Genomic DNA, 19,730 nt, shown 5'->3' on the forward strand with positions numbered 1-19,730 from the left:
AGCGAGGTTGAGCCAGTGACAAGCCGGTGGCGCCTCAAAACACTACAAGTCCCATCATGCACCGAGGGGCGGGCCTCGGTAGCAGGCGGGAGGGAAAAAACAATTGACCCTTCCAAACCGGAAGTTCTCGAGTCCGGGGATAGGGCGATGGCTCTAGTGATGTCATGACGTCAGGCGGCTGAGCGACTCCTACCGCGCATGCGCTGCGCTTAACTTGAAGTTGAAGCAGAAACGAAACCTGCGGGTGAAGAGGGGAAGCGCTGATTAACGGCAGCCGGCCCGGCCCGAGTTGTTGATCCGGCCCCTGGCCTACCCGCGCCATGCTGCTGTGCGAGCTTTGCGGCCAGGCGCTGCGCACGGAGCCCGAGATGAGGCGCCATCTGCTGCGCGCGCACCTGGAGCGCGAGCCCCGCTGCCCGCTCTGCTCGTTCTCCGCGCCCGGCTACGACGAGCTGCGCGCTCACGTGGACAGCGCGCACCCCGAGCCGGGGCCGGGCCCCGCCCCCGCGGGCGGCCCGCCCCAGTGCCCCTTCTGCGGGGAGACTGGCGCCTCGGGCCGGCAGGTGGAGGCGCACGTGAGGTCACGGCACGGCCACCTCCTGGACCCGCCGGCCCCGGGTGAGTGCGGGTCCCCGTTCTGCAGTGTCTCCTCTCAGGTAGCCCCAGGGCTCTGTGTCCCTAGCCTGGCTCCGCACGCCCCAGCACGGGTCTGAACAGCCAGTGAGGCAGCGAGAACCATACACCCGAGCCCTCCTGTACACACGGCTCGCTACGCGCCCGAGCTGTGCCGCACATACGCCTGTCTTTAGCAGAGTAGTATCAGAGCGTTAGCTGTGTTAGTCTGAATCTGTGGCTTGAGGCAAGTGCGGAAGTTGCCTGCCTTTTTGTGCCGGGTGTAGCTATGTGTAGCCTACACTCCGCCCCACGTGTGGACAAGCTCTTTGCAATTAGCTCACACAAGACAGGCTCCCCTGCCCAGTGCTCCTGCATCTGCTTAACTATGGCTGAAGGCACCATGGTGCCTAAAGCTAAGCATGGGCATGACTGAGGGCCACGGGTGATGTGTATGTATCCGAATACTAAGTACAACACTTATTGGAGTTATAGTATTGCTTAGCCATGCAAAAATGTGGCACACATAATAGTGGCAACAAAGGCTAAGGATTTTTGTGTGACAGATTAAATTACCTTTCTATTTGATTTATAAACTAATAACAAAAAATATCCAGAAATTGACAGAGTAAAGTGACATATTTGACTTGAAACTATCAAGCTATTTATGTACACTTAATGCTTGAGACAAAAAAGGCATTCAGCTTGAGGAAGAGGGCTGAGAAAGCCATAGGAGCTGAATTGGATGCAGTGTCCCGCATGAGCCTGGGAGAGAGGAGGGACAAAGGTGGAGAAGACAATGAGCATCCAGAAATCCTAGTCTTAATTTTAGTGTAGTCAAAATGCTATGGTGTAGTTAAAAGTTGAGATGGAGTTCTATTCTGAACACCAATGTTCAGTTTCTTGTACCTTCAAATATGTTTGTCCTGGCATCTCAGCCAGGAAATGATTCTTTTAAGAGTGTTTGGAGTGACTATAATACATTAGTGTCTTCAGTTTTAGAAAGCTGTCCTAAGGAACAGTGATACGTTTACATGTTATAAAACAGGGGTAGGTAACCTATGGCATGTGTGCCAAAGGTGGCACATGAGCTGATTTTCAGTGGCACTCACATTGCCCGGGTCCTGGCCACCAGTCTGGGGGGGCTCTGCATTTTAATTTAATTTTAAATGAAGCTTCTTAAACATTTTAAAAACCTTATTTTCTTTACATACAACAATATTTAGTTCTATATTATAGAGTTTTAGAAAGAGATCTTCTAAAAACGTTAAAATGTATTACTGGCACACGAAACCTTAAATCAGAGTGAATAAATGAAGACTCGGCACACCACTTCTGAAAGGTTGCCGACCCCTGTTATAAAGTCACATTTTACGTATATTCCAATGTCCAGTCAATAGCTTCAACTGTGTATATCTCAAACTGACGTTTGAGAGTATGGTGAGCAGTGGGAGCTGTAAGCATTTCAAGGTCTGATGTAGTCGGTTGTTTCATGGCTGCAGGATTTGCCATATAACCCATCTCTTGATGCAGATATGAGCTTTAGAATCCAGCTTTCATTTTTATCTTTTTTTTTTTCTAAGTTATTTTTAGCCCTTATAGAAGCAAAGGTTGCCTTGAAAAATGAACCAAGTGTAAATCACTGCTCTGTTGACTTCCTGAATGTTCAGATAGCCAAAATGACAGTTCTGAGAGACATGAACTGTCCCATCTATCTTAGTGTATTTCTCACACTTGAAGATGACTATTTAAATTTAAACATTAACTATTACATTGTAGATCGGAGTCGGCAACGTTCGGCACACGGCTCGCCAGGGTAAGCACCCTAGCGGGCCGGGCCAGTTTTATTTACCTGCAGATGCGACAGGTTCGGCCGATCGCGGCCCCCACTGGCTGCGGTTCGCCTCCCGGGCCAATGGGGGCAGCGAGAAGCCACGGCCAGCACATCGCTCGCCCGCGCCACTTCTCGCCGTCCCCATTGGCTCGGGACGGCGAACCGCAGCCAGTGGGGGCCACGATCGGCCGAACCTGCCGCATCTGCAGATAAATAAAACTGGCCCGGCCCGCCAGGGTGCTTACCGAAGGGTGCCGACCCCTGTTGTAGATCATTCCAGCAGAAACATTCATCTAATGTGCGTATCTCACAGTTCTGAACTGTATTCCCTGTTTCCACAACAGCCCCTTCTAAACTGTCTAAACCTGCAGCTTCACTCCTGACAAATTCTACAGTACAGTTGTGTACCATTACTACAAAAATTTGTGGTAGGGAAAAAAAAAAAGAAAACATAATGACAGCATTAAATGCTAGAATTTAATAAAAATAAGATGGGGGGAGGCGCTATTATTCTGATTGTGTATAAGATAACTACATCTTCCATTAATTTTACACACATACACACACACACTCACTCTCTCTTGCAGAATTCTAAAGTGCTGCATACTTTTGTTGCTGAATGTAGGTACATGGAGCATAAGAGGCCTTGTCGCTAATAGTTACGATTTTTTACTCATGGTAAGCATAACTCATTGCCATTTTCCTTCAACAACAATGCTCCATTTATTAATTCTCATATACATTGAGTATGTCCCAAGAAAGGGAATTGAGAAAGGAAAGTGAATTTTTGTAACTCTGTAAAACTATTTTTGGTGTTAACAACACATTAAAATCAAAAGAGTGATTAAAAGTTCTAAGAAAAAGTCTTTGTCAAAGATTCGTCACAGTGTCCTTTCTATGTAAATGGAATAAGCAATTCCCCATTCCAGTCTTCTGGTCCTCCAAGGAAACCTTTAGCAAAAACAGTAGGCAAACATAATATATTTTATATTTCTAAGTTTTAAAAAAAAAAAATAAGCAGGAAAAATCTCTTTTGGGTGGCGTAGGGAAACTTCCCACCTCTTTTATACATCATAAAGCAGAAAAATTACCAGCTGATTTGTTTTTCCTTTGCATGTTGGTTTCACAACTGTAGGGCTGGACGCGTGTTCTTTTGGAAACATGGGTTTCTCCCTTGACAGCAGACATTTCTTTCTTTTGCTTTTGAATGGATGTTTCAAGCTAAACATCATCTCTCTGAAAGGAAGAATTGGTAACAAATTCTGATCATTGAGTTAAATGGGGCAGGATATTATGCTTGATGAACAGTTATTTGATAGAAAAAAAGAGAATCCCTCCACCAACAGACTTGTCAGAGCTTAAGTGGGAAGAGTTTAATTTTCTTAACATACAAACTATCCATTTTAAGAGTATAATTACTCTGTACATTTCATTGGGTTATCCAGTAGGAAATTCTTTTGTTGTCAATACAAAATTAATCACTGTTGTCAACTTGAACATCCCTATCAGAATATATACTGTCAACTGTTTTTTTTTCTCATATGAAATACCAAATAATAGCATTGTTCATCACATTTAAATCAGTTCTTCTTTAAATACAGGAAATGGTCAACAGCTATATGAATGTCCAATGTGTGATCTTGTCTGTGCAAACGGTCAGATTCTCCAGGAACATGTTGACTTGCACCTAGAAGAGCACCGCTTTTCAGAAGGTACATGAAAAGATCAAAACTTGGTATTGATCAAAAGTATTTTAAATTAGTTGTCTTTCATTTATATTTATTTATGGGTACCAAAGCAAATCAAGAAAGATAGTTTGAACTTCTCAAGCATTTGTCTAGGTTTGTACAAGAAAAATTATTACTTTATTAGGCAGATGCCACTATCAACTCTGAACTTAAGGTTACACTAAACTTTAGTCAATAAGTGAGAGGTAAAACCCTGTAATTCCCTTTTACAGGTCACTTTCACAAACTACACTTAGTGCAAACCATCACAATTTATTTTTTTATGGAACCACTAAGCAGATGTAGTGTACATATTAGGCAAAATTAAAGCATTTATAATGAGACACTTTAAAAAAACTAGCCCTGCTTACCTTATGTTTTTTCCAACTCCCTAAAACATATCCATACACACTCATGCTCTAAATTTCACATATGTAGGTTTTCTATGGTAAAGTCACAATTCTTTTTTTGCCAAGAGTGGGTGCTGGTGCTGGTTGACCAGTTACTTCTGTCCTCTTATATGGGCCTCTCTGGCTCCCTAGCTCTGTATCCTTCTAACAGATTCCCATTCAGTCCCTGACACCAGGTTTCTTGTTTCTCACTTTCAGTCCATGCCACCCAACCTGTCATGGATCTGATAAAGTTTGTCTGCGGGAGTCCTGGTCTTTTGGAACTAGTAAGGTCCAACAGATTGGAGCTCTTCTCTAGCAAACTAAAGGAGAATTTTTTCAGACACAGAAGATGCCTCCTTGGTAGCATTTACGAGTGCTGTTTGTCAGGTAACAGTGCCCATAATCTTCCATAGCATCAGATCACACCTACACCAATTCTGTTTAAAGTTTTTTGTTAATAACTTAGTAAAATAGGGGAATTTTTTCCCAAAAAGAGTTATCCTATGGTTAAGTTCACTCAACTGTATTTCCTGTCAATGCAATCACTAAAAAACAAGGAAATACTAGTTAACTTCCAGACAAATTCAGTTCACATGCTTTATCATCCAGACATAACCCAAATCCACAGATGCCTTAGCTTCACAAGAGTCCCTTACAGTTCAATGTACACTTGTCCAGGGCATACCCATCCAGTTCCTCAAAATTGAACTCTGCACACATCCTAATGCCTGCTTTAATTCTTTTGTTGTCAGTATACAGAAAGCAAACATTTTAACCTCGGCATTCACCATTTCATCCTCTACCCAGCTATGTGTATGCAAACACATTGCTATAGGTAAATATATATTTTTATGTCAACCTATTGAAACGTGCATGCATCTTCTTTTCTTTTAAAATGATACTAGTAGATATAAATGTAGGTGGAAGTTTAAGTGATTTGGAACTGGCTCAGCAGCTCCAGAATGAAGAAGACAGACAGCAAGGATTAGAAGAAGCAAGACGAGAAAGAGAAGAATTCCAAAAACTGCAGGTACTGTAAAATTTTTCCATGGCATCCAAACGGTACCACTGAAAAATTTTGCAACCACAAACTGAAAACAAGTATCTTGGAGTTGTGTTTGTGCATTCTCACTTTAGCATCTCACATAACTCTTTATTTGTATCTTGCTATTTTTCACATTTTTTGTCTGGTAATTTCCTATGACACAATTTGCTAGCAATATAGTAATAACAAACTGAACAGCTATAATAGAAACTTACATTATTTTTATTTTGATAACTTCATATTATAATTCAGATTAGTTTGAGTAAGGTGAGACTTGGAACCTTTCTCCATGAGTGCTAAAATAGTCTTGCTTTTCACAGTTATGTATATCTGTGATAAATATTGTGCAGGCAGAACTGAATCTGAAATGATTAAATTTAGTAGTATCCCAGATGTGATGTACTATTGGTGCAGTGCATTTTGTACCATATGAAGAGAAAAATCATGCTTTTCTTATCTATAGTGTAAGAATAAATTCTAATACGTGGCTAGTGATGTAATAAAAAGCAGTCAAGCTCTGGCTTGGAGTAGGTTTGAACATAGCTACCATGTATCTAACTCAGGAAATTCTAGTCAAGCAGCTCTATCAGCAGGTCATACTTTATTGCTTCAGTCATTACCACATCACTGTAAACAAATTTTTGACCAATGAAATTTGAGTATATAAAAAGAAAAAGCTCAACTGCTTTGATTGGCTGAGTGACCTTTGTCAGAATCTCACTACAAAACAATAAGCTGGGGAAAATGCTTCTATTAGGAAGTCTCTAATAGGAGTGTCATGTTGAAATTCAGAGCTGCCTTTGTGGGAAGGTAATGTGGTCTTGGAGAAATGGGCAGTTTGGGAGTCAGGAGGTACTGGGTTCTAAATATGGCTTTGCCACTGACTTGATGTGTGGCCTTTGGGCAGGTCATTTCACTTTTGTCTCATTTTCCCCAACTGTAAAATGTGAATCATCTCCCAAGGATATTTTGAAAATTAGTTAGTTAAATATCTATACAGTGCTTTGATTATGCAAAGCACTAGATATATGTTAAGTATTATTATTTAATTTTATTTATTTGCAATAAGTAGCTATGTCATGTCTGTGTATAGTAACTGTCACATAATAAAGTATGAATGTAAAATTAATTCCTTTGAGAATGGGAGTTTGAGAGGTCCAAATTCAGTAAAAGCTTATGGTAGGCTTTATTAATTTAAATAAGCATAAAAATTTCAGTAATAATATTCATGTGTTGCAATTTATTTTTGTATGCTAGAGTCCAATAATAATCAAACACTTTCCTCAGAAAGGTGCTTTCCGGCAGACTGATGTTATCAGTTCAAGCTTGACATAGCTGCAGCAGAGCACAAAATGCCACATGGCAGAATTAGTTCCATGTTAAGAGCATTTCCAAATCATTGTTTATTTGTTCAGAACAATACCTGTTAATTGCATTCTTTTTTATTCACAATGATAATCAGCAGGAAGAAACACATTAAAATTATTCATATTTTGTGCTCAACAGAGACAATATGGATTGGATAGTTCTGGAGGCTACAAGCAGCAGTCACTAAAGAACATGGAACGGGAAGTAGCTAGGGGAAGGATGCAGCCTTCTGAATATCATAAGAGAAAAGCTGACATGATGGAATCTTTGGCTTTTGGTGTAGATGATGGGAAAACAAAAACCTCAGGTCAGTATTTAACCTGTGTTGCTGGAGGAGCATGGATCCTTTCATCTTTTCGGCTCAGATTGATCAAGACCAAAAGTTGTCATGATGGCATTGCTATGACTGCTACTGTTCTTGTTATTACTCATGTAGTTGGTCTTCTCATTCTTTCTAGTTACTACTATGTAGCTCACCTCCGTTTCTGTATCATGTATTTAATTAGACCGGTGGTTCTCAACCCATTTACCATCATGGGCCGCATCTAATACTACCTACACGGCCCTGAGGATGTCACATGGGTCGCAGCTCTGTGCTGATTGGGCCACAGGTTGAGAACCTGAGCTAGATAGAGAGGGGTTCCGTCTCAATTCAGGGCTGTTGGATATCGCTAGCTACTTGTACTATCTTTTAATTAGGTAGAGCCCAGCATATTCCTGACTTCTTGTTTAGTCCCATCTTTCTTCGATCGATGGCCCTAAAAATTTGGAATCTAGCTGTCTGGTCTGTCCATTTGGCCCTCTGCCTGCTTGTCTGGATAACACATGATCTAATAGGGTTTCCCCTACATTTTCAGGTCTTTGTTTTGCAGTTGAGTCACTTACATTTCTGTTTGTGTTTGGCAGGGTCTCAGCTAATTCCATCAGGTTCTTTATTTAACCTTCCATCACTAATAACGTTCACTTTCTCCTGAAGACAGTGTAGTGCTTGCTCAGTGGCCCAGGTACAGTATGTACCAATGATATAATGTAGCGAAAAGACAGCATACTCAGCTGTATTTTTTCCTTAACACTTCCCTGCATTTTATGCCACTGAAAGTTTATCCTACTGGCAGCTTTTGTTTTCTAGCAGTGATTCTTTTGGTGACAACTTCAACTTCAACTCTCCTAATTGGAGAGCACAGGAAAAGATTCTTCAGTGGTAGATGTTTACTTAGTATCTAATTCAGATAGCATTTAATATGCTAAAGTTTAGATCCCAAGCTACTTCCAGTATGTTAAGTGTACTAAAAATTACCAGTGCCTTTTAAAAAGGCATTGAAAATCCTTTCATTTTATTTGCCTGCCAAAACTAGAGTTCAAGGTTTTGTTACCTTAGCTATAGTTGGCAACTAGTGCTTACAGAAACTTCAATTCAGGCCTTTGATAGTTAAAATTTAGCTTTTAATTCCACCTGCATTAATTGGAATTAACAAATTGGTCTTAAAGACTTGAGATCGTAAAGGTGAACTGCAATGCTTTTTAAACTTTAAGGGGTAATGTTTATGGCAGAACAACAAATGAGGCAGTATATGGCCTTTGGGCACTTAAATGCACCGGTGAATGCAAAGCTACTTCCAAGAATTTCCTTGCTGCATAACAATAATAGACTTGACATGCCACAATGAGTGGCTTTTCTAATTTTTGAAAGTTTGAGTTCTATGCCACTGTTTTCTTGGACATTACTTTGGGGGATGTTGCTTGGTGAGTAATTATTCAAGGACTGCCTTAAAAAGTGAGGGTCTGGAAGAAGTGTGAGAGGATTACCGATAGTATCCATAAGGATGTTCATGGTTGAAAAGGGATAACATGATGGGGATAGAGTGTTAGCATTGTCTGTTGGAATTACTTGTCATACAATTAGTAGTAATTAGTCACATCCCTTGTATCACTTCTGTAGTTCACAATTGACCAATTATACATATGCTGTTATATTTTCATGCAGTGATGCTATATTGATCTTAGAAAAGGCACTTGATGTGGCTGCAACAGAAAAGCTCAGCCAGATTATTAAAATATATGAGAAATATGTTGATTCATCAAGTTATGGTATGTGGGAGAGAAATGAAATGGCCAGATTGTCTAATGTCTGTACATGACCTAAGTTCACGATTTAACTGACTGCTATATGCGTATTCATCAGTTCTGACCTGTGTTGTCTTTTTGATTTCTCAACCTGTTCCTAGATAAAGAGAACCTGCCCCTACAGAATATTAACTTGTGCATTGTGTAGGCTTAATATTTATATTCTAACTTTTAGGAGTCATTGAAGCACTGTGCAGGTACTATCAAAATGAAATCAAAGATGTAAGGCGTGTATGGCTTTCTACAGGAGTGGATCATTTCCATTCATCTTTGGGAGACAGAGGTTGGGGTTGTGGCTACAGGAACTTTCAAATGCTGCTTTCTTCATTATTGAGGAATGGCATGTATGACGACTGTTTGAGAGGTATGTACAGTGAGTTACCATTTTGAATGTTAACTTCTGCATACAACATTCTGATTAATTAGAAATCAAGGAGTGTAAACTTTGTGATACTTAATAGGTTAGTGATATCTATGAAATACTTTCTTTATCGTTAGCAGGTATTCTACAAATTTTCAGGAACAAATTTGAGACAAGAAGACTGAATACTGAAGGAGACCCAACTGAAATTAATATTTTAGAGTAAAGAGCTAGAAATAGAAATGTATTTTTGTAACACACTAAGGCTGTTTGATTATCTGTCATTCCTGTTTTTATAAATGAAACACTGATTAAGACTATGGCCTGGTCTACACTGGGGGGGGGATCGATCTAAGTTACGCAACTTCAGCTACGTGAATAATGTAGCTGAAGTCAACGTACTTAGATCTACTTACCGCGGTGTCTTCACTACGGTGAGTTGACTGCTGCTGCTCACCCATTGACTCTGCCTGCGCCTCTCGCGGAGCTGGAGTACAGGAGTTAATGGGAGCGCGCTCGGGGATCAATTTATCGTGTCTAGACTAGACACGATAAATCAATCCCCGTTGAATCGATCGCTGCCTGCTGATCCAGCCGGTAGTGAAGACATACCCTTAGTTGCACTTTTAACAATAAGAGACTGCTTCAGTTTATGGTATCAGCAACATAAATGTTACTTTTTTTATTTCAGATATTACTTTAATTCCTTGTATTCCCAAAATTCAGTCCATGATTGAAGATGCTTGGAAAGAAGGTTTTGATCCTCAAGGAGCATCTCACTTCAGCAATAGATTACATGGTACCAAGGCATGGATAGGAGCATGTGAAATTTATTCTCTGTTAACCAGTCTCAGGTTAAAGTACGTGAAGATTTTCAATAATCTCTTAAGAATAAGGGATGTTTTCGGTTCCAAACTAAACATATTGAGCAGTAACACATGATAGTACACTATGTTGTTTGTCTAATTTTATAATTATAGAGCTAATAATTGACCACACTTGTATGTCTCTTCTCTTCACATCACCTTTGAAGGTGGTGGAGGTGCCAAAATTCTTAGCCTATACGTATGCTGTGTTTTGTATATCTGCACACTCAAACCAATTTAGGCCATTGGTTTCTTATTTTAAATTCCTTTCCATGAGAGTGAGAACCAGGCACACTGCTTTTGGAGCTGTATAACTTATGCAACTTCATTGGCTTTAAACTTGACTGATCTTTAAACGCACATAAGACTGAAGCTTGGTCTAGACCAGGGGTAGGCAACCTATGGCACACGTGCCGAAGGCGGCACACGAGCTGATTTTCAGTGGCACTCACACTGCGTGGGTCCTGGCCACCGGTCCGGGGGGCTCTGCATTTTAATTAAATTTTAAATCATAGAATCATAGAATATCAGGGTTGGAAGGGACCTCAGGAGATCATCTAGTCCAACCCCCTCCTCAAAGCAGAACCAATGAAGAAAGGAAGCTTCTTAAACATTTTAAAAACTTTATTTACTTTACATACAACAATAGTTTAGTTATATATTATAGACTTATGGAAAGAGACCTTCTAAAAACGTTAAAATGTATTACTGGCACACGAATCCTTAAATTAGAGTGAATAAATGAAGATTGAGCACACCACTTCTGAAAGGTTGCTGACCCCTGCTGTAGACACTTATCAGAGGGATAGCCGTGTTAGTCTGGATCTGTAAAAAGCGACAGAGTCCTGTGGCACCTTATAGACTAACAGACGTATTGTAGCATAAGCTTTCGTGGGTGAATACCCACTTCGTCAGACACTGTGTACCTTACAGTGGCTGTTGGGGCTCACAGCTGTAGCTGTGAAATTGACAAGAATGTCAATTTCATGGCTGGTAGGCACCATGCTGTGAAATTGAGCCCAGTGGAGGGCTTACAGTTTGTCAATTTCACAGCTACAGCTGTGAGCCAGGCTGCCCTGCACTGAGAGCCCAACCTCTCTGTGAAGCTCCTAGGTGGAAACCAAGCTGTCCAGGCTGAGAGCCCTGTGGAGCAGAGACAATAACAGCATGAAATTGGCAAGAATGTCAATCTTACGGCTGTGAAATTGAGCCCAGTACTAAGCTCACAGCTGGGGCTGTCACCCTGAGGTGCATGGGGGCTCCAGGTGTGAGCCCCTTGCGGCTGTCAGTGCCCCTCACTTGGCTATCAGTGCCCCAATTCAGTTGGTGCAAGTGCTCCTGGTGTGGATGTGCTTCATCAGCAAAAGGAGGGTAGTATGGACACCAACAGCCAATTGAATTACTTTGGTGGCTGTAGGGTGACCTAAGTTAAGTTGACCTAATTTTGTAGTGTAGACAAGCCCTTAGTTAAAGCACCACACAATTTGTGAATCTGCATAGAACTGCAGGCAGTTATTCGGCTTAAAACTTAGGGCATGTCTTCACTATGGCGCTAAATCGGCACCACTGTCAATGCAGCAGTGTCGATTTAGCAGTCTGGTGAAGACACAATAAGTCTATGGGAGAGCACTCTCCCATCAATGCAATTAATCCACCTCAATGAGAGATGGAAGCTATGTCGGCGGAAGAGCTTCTCCCGCCGACATAATGTGGTGTAGACACCGCATTAAGTCTGTGAGTTACATGGCTCAAAGGTGTGTGGGTTTTTTATACCCCCGAGCAACTTAACTTACATTCACTTAAGTGGCAGGGTAGACAAGGCCTTAGTAAAATTCCATACCGCCTATGCATAAAACTCACTTTAATTAAAGCTTCACATTCATTAAAACTTTCACAGCCACTCTTCCTAATTGAGATCTAGTCTTATGAAAAAAAGTTTTAAGTGCAGCTATTGATTTGCATGTGTCTCAATTTACTACTCAAACTTAAAATATGATGTTGTCCTGTCACTTTGGATAACTCAAGGTGAAGGTGAAAGGATTTTCATAAACTCCCCAAATTATCTTTGAGCTGAGACTAAGGATGGAACATTTGTAACCAAAGGGATAGGTTTTTTTTCCCAGTTTTGGGCAATAGAAATCACATTGCTTCTTAAGTATAGCTTTTGCTCTAGTTGTAAAAAAATTTTAGGCATAATATGAAGGTATCTGGCTGAACTGTCATCAGGCCATTCCAGACCAGCAGGGTCTGTGGTCTGTTTCTGGTTCCACACAATTATGAAACTACTGCTAGTGCTATTTTTGTAAAGGCAGTGATAAGTGTATCGGACATTTCAGACTAAAGACTAGGCACTACAAACCATTCAAACAAAAAACCTGGACTTACTATAATACTCTGAGTTTTTATCTTAAATCTCCTCTAGGTGTCAAATCATTGACTTTCACAAGCCAACTGGCCCCTTGGGTACACACCCTCGTTTATTTGAATGGGTTTTGAGCTACTATTCTTCAAACAGAGAAAGTGGTACAAAGGTTGTCTGTACCCCCAAACCACCTATCTACATGCAGCACCAAGGTCAGCATAATCTGTACTAGTTTCTTGATCTCTTGTATAGAATTTTATTATATTTGTATAACATGGTACTATTTCAAATGACATTTCATATTCTCTGCCTCCTTCATCCCTGTATGTAGGAAGCTTCCCAATTTATTTCCTGTTAATCTTATTTGTTGTAAGTAAAGAGAAATATATAAAATAAGATTCCCATCAGATTAAAATTGTTAGTCGACTGAAGGCCAGATTTGGGGTTTGAACTGGTTGATATCAAATTTTCATTGGCAAATAGCTTGTCAAATAAAATGTTCTCATTCTTTACTTGGCCGAAGGACTTGTAGCAATAAAGGGATAAAAAGTCATAGTACCTGATGCGAGTTTTTAACTGTCATTATTTTGTTTTGAAATTAGGGCATAGCCGTACTATTGTTGGCATAGAAGAGAGGAAGAATAGAACATTATGTTTACTAATATTTGACCCAGGATGTCCATCACAAGAAATGCAGAAACTGTTAAAACAAAGCAATGATGATACCAGTCTCAAACTACTTCGGAAATTTGTGGGTAGCTTAAAAGATAAGCAGTACCAAATAGTGGCTGTAGATGGCGAGCTCTCACCAGAGGAGAAAGTTGTAAGTATTCAAGAAAAGTTTCTGTACACAGAAACATAATAGAATTAACCTTTTGTCTTAACCACTCTGGATATATACAGTTGATAATCTGGGTGTGTTGTGATCTTTTTTTCATCTTTCCTCACCCCACACTCCAGCAAAATACCCCAAAACAAAACGCCCATCTATTTATTCTTCACTAATAAAAGTAAGATCTTTAAAACACTTTAGTACATATTCTTATACTCATGTGGTTCAAGTTCTTGTAATTCTAATTAAAGGAATATTCAAATTAATATTCAAAATATATATACTAATTCTACTATTCTTAAAAACAGTTTCCTAAATCAGTTTTGTGAAGCTTGCAGCTTTGTGTATGTACATAATACTTTACATGTATACAGCATTTTCTCCAAAAGAAATACTGAGCTCTTCTCAAAAACAAAGAATACCATACCCAATTGAAACTGCAAAGAGAATTTAGTTAGATCTTGTCTACACTAAGATTAAGGCTGTAGCAATAGGTTATTGTTTTATATGTAAACCAGTGGGGGATGAGACACACATCACCAGCATGTTTCACACTGGTATTGGCTGACAGCAGAGAAATATAGTCTCATGACGCCTAGGTTCACTTCCTGGTTCTGGAAGGGAGTGTACTCAGTGGTTAGACTAGACTGTTTTTCCCTGTGTCTCCTGTCTGTCCCTTTCCCCCTCTCCCTCTGCTGCTCTTCATCCTTTAGGTCCATTCCCTTGCCCCTCTGCATTCCAGTCAGGTTGCTTTCTCCTGTATCCTGCCCAACAGTGGCAATATTGATTGCTTAGGAGACACTGTCTCTGCTGAATTCTATTGCCAGACACAGCAGTTCTCAGAAGTGTTGGCGGAGCAATTACAGGGAAAGTTCTGTTCAGTCCATGCAGCCGTATACTGATCATGCTTCAGCCCAAATCATAGAAGTTTAGGGTTGGGAGAGATCTCAGGAGGTCATCTAGTCTAAACCCCTGCTCAAAGCAGGACCAACCCCAAATAAATCAACCCAGCCAGGGCTTTGTCAAGCCAGGCCTTAAAAACCTCTAAGGATGGAGATTCCACCACCTCCCTAGGTAACCCATTCCAGTGCTTTACCATCCTCCTAGTGAAATAGTTTTTCCTAATATCCAACCTAGACCTCCCCCACTGCAACTTGAGACCATTGCTCCTTCTGTCATTTGTCACCACTGATAACAGCCGGGTTCTTTGGAACCCCCCCCCCCTTCAGGTAGTTAAAGGTTGCTTTCAAATTCTCCCTCACTCTTCTCTTCTGCAGACTAAATAAGCCCAGTTCCCTCAGGGTTTCCTCATAAGTCATGTGCCACAGCCCCCTAATAATTTTTGTTGCCCTCTCCTGGACTCTCCCCAATTTGTCCACATCCTTTCTGTGGGGGGGACTGGATGCAGTACTCCAGATGTGGCCTGACCAGTGCCGAATAGAAGGGAATAATCACTTCCCTCGATCTGCTGGCATTGCTCCTACTAATGCAGGACAATGTGCTGTTAGCCTTTTTGGCAACAAAGCAATATGTTGACTCATATTCAGCTTTTTGTCCACTGTAATCCCCAGGTTCTTTTCTGCAGAACTGCCGCTTAGCCAGTCGGTCCCCAGCCTGTAGCGGTGCCTGGGATTCTTCCATCCTAAGTGCAGGACTCTGCACTTGTCCTTGTTGAACCTCATCAGATTTCTTTTGGCCCAATTATCCAATTTGTCTAGGTCACTCTGGACCCTATCCCTACCCTCCAGCATATCTACCTCTCCCCCCAGCATAGTGTCATCCACGAACTTGCTGAGGGTGCAGTCCATCCCATCATCCAGACCATTAATGATGCAGTGCTCCATGGATTTAGAATTCTAATAGGCCTCTGCTGAGCACATCCAAACAAATTTTTCAGAGGCTTATAACTTGGCCAAATTTGGGGTGAACTTTTTGGGCAATCATTCTTAACAAAAGACACATCCTTGACACCAGGTGCCCCCCCTCCACATGAAGGTGCTAGACCTTCTCAACAAAACAGTTATATGAATTTTTTAGTAAAGGTAAAATAACTACTTCCCTAATCTCATTCTTTCAGTTGAAATTTAAACCGTCAGCCTAAGGTAGACACCCAGCATGGAAAAACTTCAGCGTGAATGTCTAAAGTTTGGTAAAGTTATAAGCAACTGCAAACAAGGTTTATAATGGAAAGAAATAGGTAACTTTAACTCTAGGTTAAAGTTGTTTAATACTTCAAAAAAAATTATAACTAATTTATAATACTGTTTTGAAATTACTTAATAATGCTCACACTTACATAAAGTATATGTTAAGTGATATTTTTGTTCTCTGAATGCATCTAATTTTTTTTTTTTTTTTTTAAGGTTCGGTGCCAGGCTTCTCAAGTGTTCACAGCAGCGAGGATTCCTTAAAAGAATGGCCTATTTGCTACTGTTCTCTGGAACTCAGTGGATGTGAAACTTTAAATGCATTTAGACAGCTTTTCAATCATCTTATTTATAATGTGTTAATATTTTTCAGCATCTTTAATTATATCTTGCCAAAAAAATGTTTGTCCTGCTAATTTTTTAATAAATATTTATAGGCTTCATGATTGTGTACTCTATACTCTGCAGGAATATAAGGTTGGGCCTTATGTTAGCCCTGTAGGATAATAAAGTGGGGAATCTGGTCAATTTACTGGAGTATGGAAGATTAGAGTGACTTGCTCTGGATGGGAATAGTACTACAAGGTTGTAACTGTAATGTGTCACTGCTGTATGACTCATCAAGGCTCTTATTTACTCTTCCACCAGTTTTTATTAGTATCCATTCTACCACCCTTTCTGTATAGGAGCAACCCTATGGGGCTACGTGTATCTATGTTATTTATAACTGCCTTAACAGTTGCAAAGTTCTTGTTCTCCTATATTCATGATGATGTCTTAGAGGTGAGGAGTTGTACCATATGGTGAGGGTCATGCACTGTACATGTGGAGCTGCTGCTTCAACATGAATCAATGTTGCAGAAAAAAAATTCAAAGGTGGAGCTCAGAAGCGCTAGTAAAATTGGAGCAAAGGATTAACGCACAGCTGGCACTCCTTTCAAAAGACGTGTTGGATGGGTTCCAGTCCTGCCTCTAGGGCCTTGCCTAATACGAGTGTTTCACGGTCCGCTTTATTCAATCGTGGTGTGACGGCGCAGCTAGTGGGGTGCTGACGGGAGGGGCAGTATTCCTGCAAAGAGCTCTGGGTGGCTGGACTCTGACTCGGAGCCATATTGTCCCGTCCCCGTGCAGACAGTGAAGGGAAGAAAGAGAGGGGTGATCTCAGCATCCCCCAGCCGTGCTCCAGCGCCAGGGGCGACGGGCCTGGCGTGAGCTAAGTGGTGTCTCCAGCGCAGGGGCCGCTCCCCTGTTGTAAGCGGGGCGGGGCGGCGTCTAGCTGCAGGCGGGGGAGACTCATCCGGGCCGGAAACTTCCGGCGTGTCCCCAGCTGCATCGAGGGAGAGTAGAAGGCAGGGGCGGGATTTAACCGGGCTGCAGTGGCCGCGGCTCTCCCCGGCTTGTGGTGCAGCCGCTCCGCCTCTCGGCCGACTCCGGCCAGCGCCCTCCCGCGGCGGCGGCATGTCCGGCGGCGGGCGGCTCGCGGGCCGGGTGTGCCTGGTGACCGGCGCCTCGCGGGGCATAGGGAAGGGCATCGCGCTGCAGCTGTCGGAGGCCGGCGCCACCGTGTACATCACGGGCCGGCAGCGGGAACCGCTGGTCCGGGCGGCGGCGGAGGTGTCGGCCCGGGGCGGGCGCTGCGTGCCCGTGGTGTGCGACTCGTCGCGGGAGGAGGAGGTGGCGGCGCTGTTCGAGCGGCTGCAGCAGGCGGACGGCGGGCGGCTGGACGTGCTGGTGACCAACGCCTTCTCCGGGGTGGATGCCATCGCCGCCCAGCTGGGGCTGCCCTTCTGGGAGAGCCCGGCCTCCTTCTGGGACCAGATCAACAATGCGGGCCTGCGGGGCCACTACCTCTGCGCCCACTACGCTGCCCGCCTCATGGTGCCAGCCGGGCGTGGCCTCATTGTCGTCATCTCCTCGCCCGGCGGCCTGCGCTACATGTTCAACGTGCCCTATGGCGTGGGCAAGGCTGCCTGCGACCGCCTGGCCGCCGACTGTGCCCTCGAGCTGCGCCCCTACGGCGTGGCCTGTGTGTCGCTGTGGCCCGGCCTCGTCCGCACTGAGGCAGTGCTGGAGGGGGCTGAGGGCTCAGGCCCGTGGGTCGTGCAGCTGCAGAAGATGATTGGCAATTCGGAGAGTCCAGAAGTGAGTTGCAAGTGCGTGGTGGGCCTGGCGTCCGATCCCGCCATCATGTGCCACAGCGGCAAGGTGCTGCTCACCCCAGACCTCGCCCGCCGCTACCGCTTCCGTGACGTGGATGGGAGACCTGTCTACAACTACGTATCAGTGCGCAATATTCTCGTGATGCTGATGCCACGGCTGACCTGCCTCTTCCGCCTCATCCCAGAGTGCGTCAGCATACCCAAATGGGCTCTCACACTTTACTCTAGCAAATTCAGTGTCTACCCGCCCCTGCAAACAGCCCCCAAACCTGGAAAAAATATTTGATAAATTAATAATAAAAAATGTGCCTGTGATGTTTTTGAATTTTCTGTTTCTTCGTTTCTTTCTGAAAATGTGTCTTGGAGTTGAAACTTTCCCCTCTGATGCCCAGCGAGTCTTCAAAAATCCTCAAAGCTGGCTTTCCCCAGAGCTTATTCCTTTTTTGGTGAGGGACACTCCCTGATTTGGATATTAATTTTAAGGTGGTGTTTATAATCTCTCCTTCTGGGGAGGAAGGGTTTGGCTGAGTGTTTCAGCGAGCTTTTGAAATCATCTTCAAAGTTTTGCAATAATTCCTGCCTTCGTTTGCTCCCCATGGCCAAAGAACAGCTATTCATGCTAGTTCCCCATAATGCGAAGACTATAGAACTTTTATTTAGTATATAACCGCTTATCCATTTCCTGGAAAAAAATTAAATTCAGATTTAATCCTTTGCTGTTTAAGAGTTTCGCATTAGAATGCTTTGGATACCCATAGATTTTGGAACAAATCTATCAACTGTGACCCACGTGGTTCCAGGACATACTGGTTTAGCAGAGGAGTTCTTACAGTACATAATAAAACAGGGATTATGTCCTGGTTTCAGTATAATTGGCTGATTGACCTTCTTACTGCCTGTAGCGGGGTGGTTACCCGCTCCTGCCCTGAAGGGTTAAAACAGCCCTGGAGGAGGGCTGTGGAAGGGCAAGACGCCTGGGCTGATTGGGAGGAAGCAGGCTCAGCTGGGGCCATGCCCCAATCAGGGCCCAGCTGGCCCTATAAAGGCTTGAGCCAGGAGCTCAAGGAGAGAGAGAGAGAGAGTGTGTGTGTGCGTGCGTGCGTGCGTGCAGGGAGAGAAGGGCCTGGCTGCAGGGAGCTTACCAAAGTGCCTAGAGAGGAGCAGGGCTGGGGAAAGGCCAAGGGAGCCAGGGAGCTCCGGCCTAGGAAAGCCCCAGGGTGCAAGTCTAGGGTAAGGCCGAAGGGGCACTTGGGTTGCAGGAGGCAGCCCATGGGTAGGCAGAGGCAGCAGGTCCAAATCCCTTTGCCTGTGATGAGTGGCTTATACTGCAGTCTGCCCCAGTGAACGGGGGCTAGATGGAGACTGGGCAGTTGCCAAGACTGAGGTGAAGTGAGGATGGTGTGTGAGGGTTCCCCTGGGAGGGGGAGACCCAGAACTGTGAGGCTACTGCCAGGGGGCAGCACCCAGAGAAAGGGGCACAAGGGTCCTGAGAAGGACACAGGGTCAGTGGCAAGGCGGATCACCAGCCTGCAGGGGGTGCTCCGGGAATTAGCTCTTCTAGCATCCTGGAAGAGACCAGCAGGAGGCGCCGCAGGGATGAGTCCTACACTGCCCCACAGTCCTGACATTGGGCCTTGATGTATCTTCCAGGTGTAGGCTGTTAAGATAAAAGGAAATGTCATTTACAGAAATTGTAAAATTAGTCAATAGAATTTCTGGGAAAAGCACTTTACTGTAAAATTTATTCTGGTGATGCTACGACCTGGTGTCTGAGTTTGAGATTGCAATTTTACTCAGAAAAGTGACTGAAAAAATAGTATTGGGGGAGTTTTATTTGTGTCTCAATTTTTTTATCCATATACTCAGTTTACAGATAAAGTTCTGCTTTGTTTTAATAACTG

General features: G+C 43.2%; 2 protein-coding genes across 5 annotated transcripts; both read left to right on the top strand.

Moving 5' to 3' along the window:
* Positions 1–221: 221 nt before the first annotated feature.
* ZUP1 (zinc finger containing ubiquitin peptidase 1) lies at positions 222–16,113 on the top strand. 4 transcript variants are annotated; one of them, XM_054021374.1, is made up of 10 exons: positions 584–618; positions 3,072–3,124; positions 4,048–4,158; positions 5,471–5,595; positions 7,117–7,285; positions 9,278–9,466; positions 10,155–10,323; positions 12,752–12,903; positions 13,294–13,514; positions 15,887–16,113. In XM_054021374.1, exons 3-10 carry the CDS (start codon positions 4,077–4,079, stop codon positions 15,932–15,934), a joined length of 1,155 nt encoding a protein of 384 aa, XP_053877349.1. In that variant the 5' UTR covers positions 584–618; positions 3,072–3,124; positions 4,048–4,076; the 3' UTR covers positions 15,935–16,113. The 4 variants fall into 4 exon arrangements, with proteins under 4 accessions (XP_053877346.1, XP_053877348.1, XP_053877347.1 ...); XM_054021371.1 differs by lacking the exon at positions 3,072–3,124 and having other exon boundaries at positions 222–618; XM_054021373.1 differs by lacking the exon at positions 3,072–3,124 and having other exon boundaries at positions 222–618; positions 9,350–9,466.
* Positions 16,114–16,690: 577 nt separating this feature from the next.
* On the top strand, positions 16,691–18,154 carry DHRS1 (dehydrogenase/reductase 1). The gene has a single exon (XM_054021375.1). It carries the CDS (start codon positions 17,129–17,131, stop codon positions 18,113–18,115), a length of 987 nt encoding a protein of 328 aa, XP_053877350.1. The 5' UTR covers positions 16,691–17,128; the 3' UTR covers positions 18,116–18,154.
* Positions 18,155–19,730: the final 1,576 nt, after the last annotated feature.

This window comes from Malaclemys terrapin, chromosome 3 (assembly GCF_027887155.1).
Source record: "Malaclemys terrapin pileata isolate rMalTer1 chromosome 3, rMalTer1.hap1, whole genome shotgun sequence".
Classification (NCBI taxonomy): domain Eukaryota; kingdom Metazoa; phylum Chordata; order Testudines; family Emydidae; genus Malaclemys; species Malaclemys terrapin.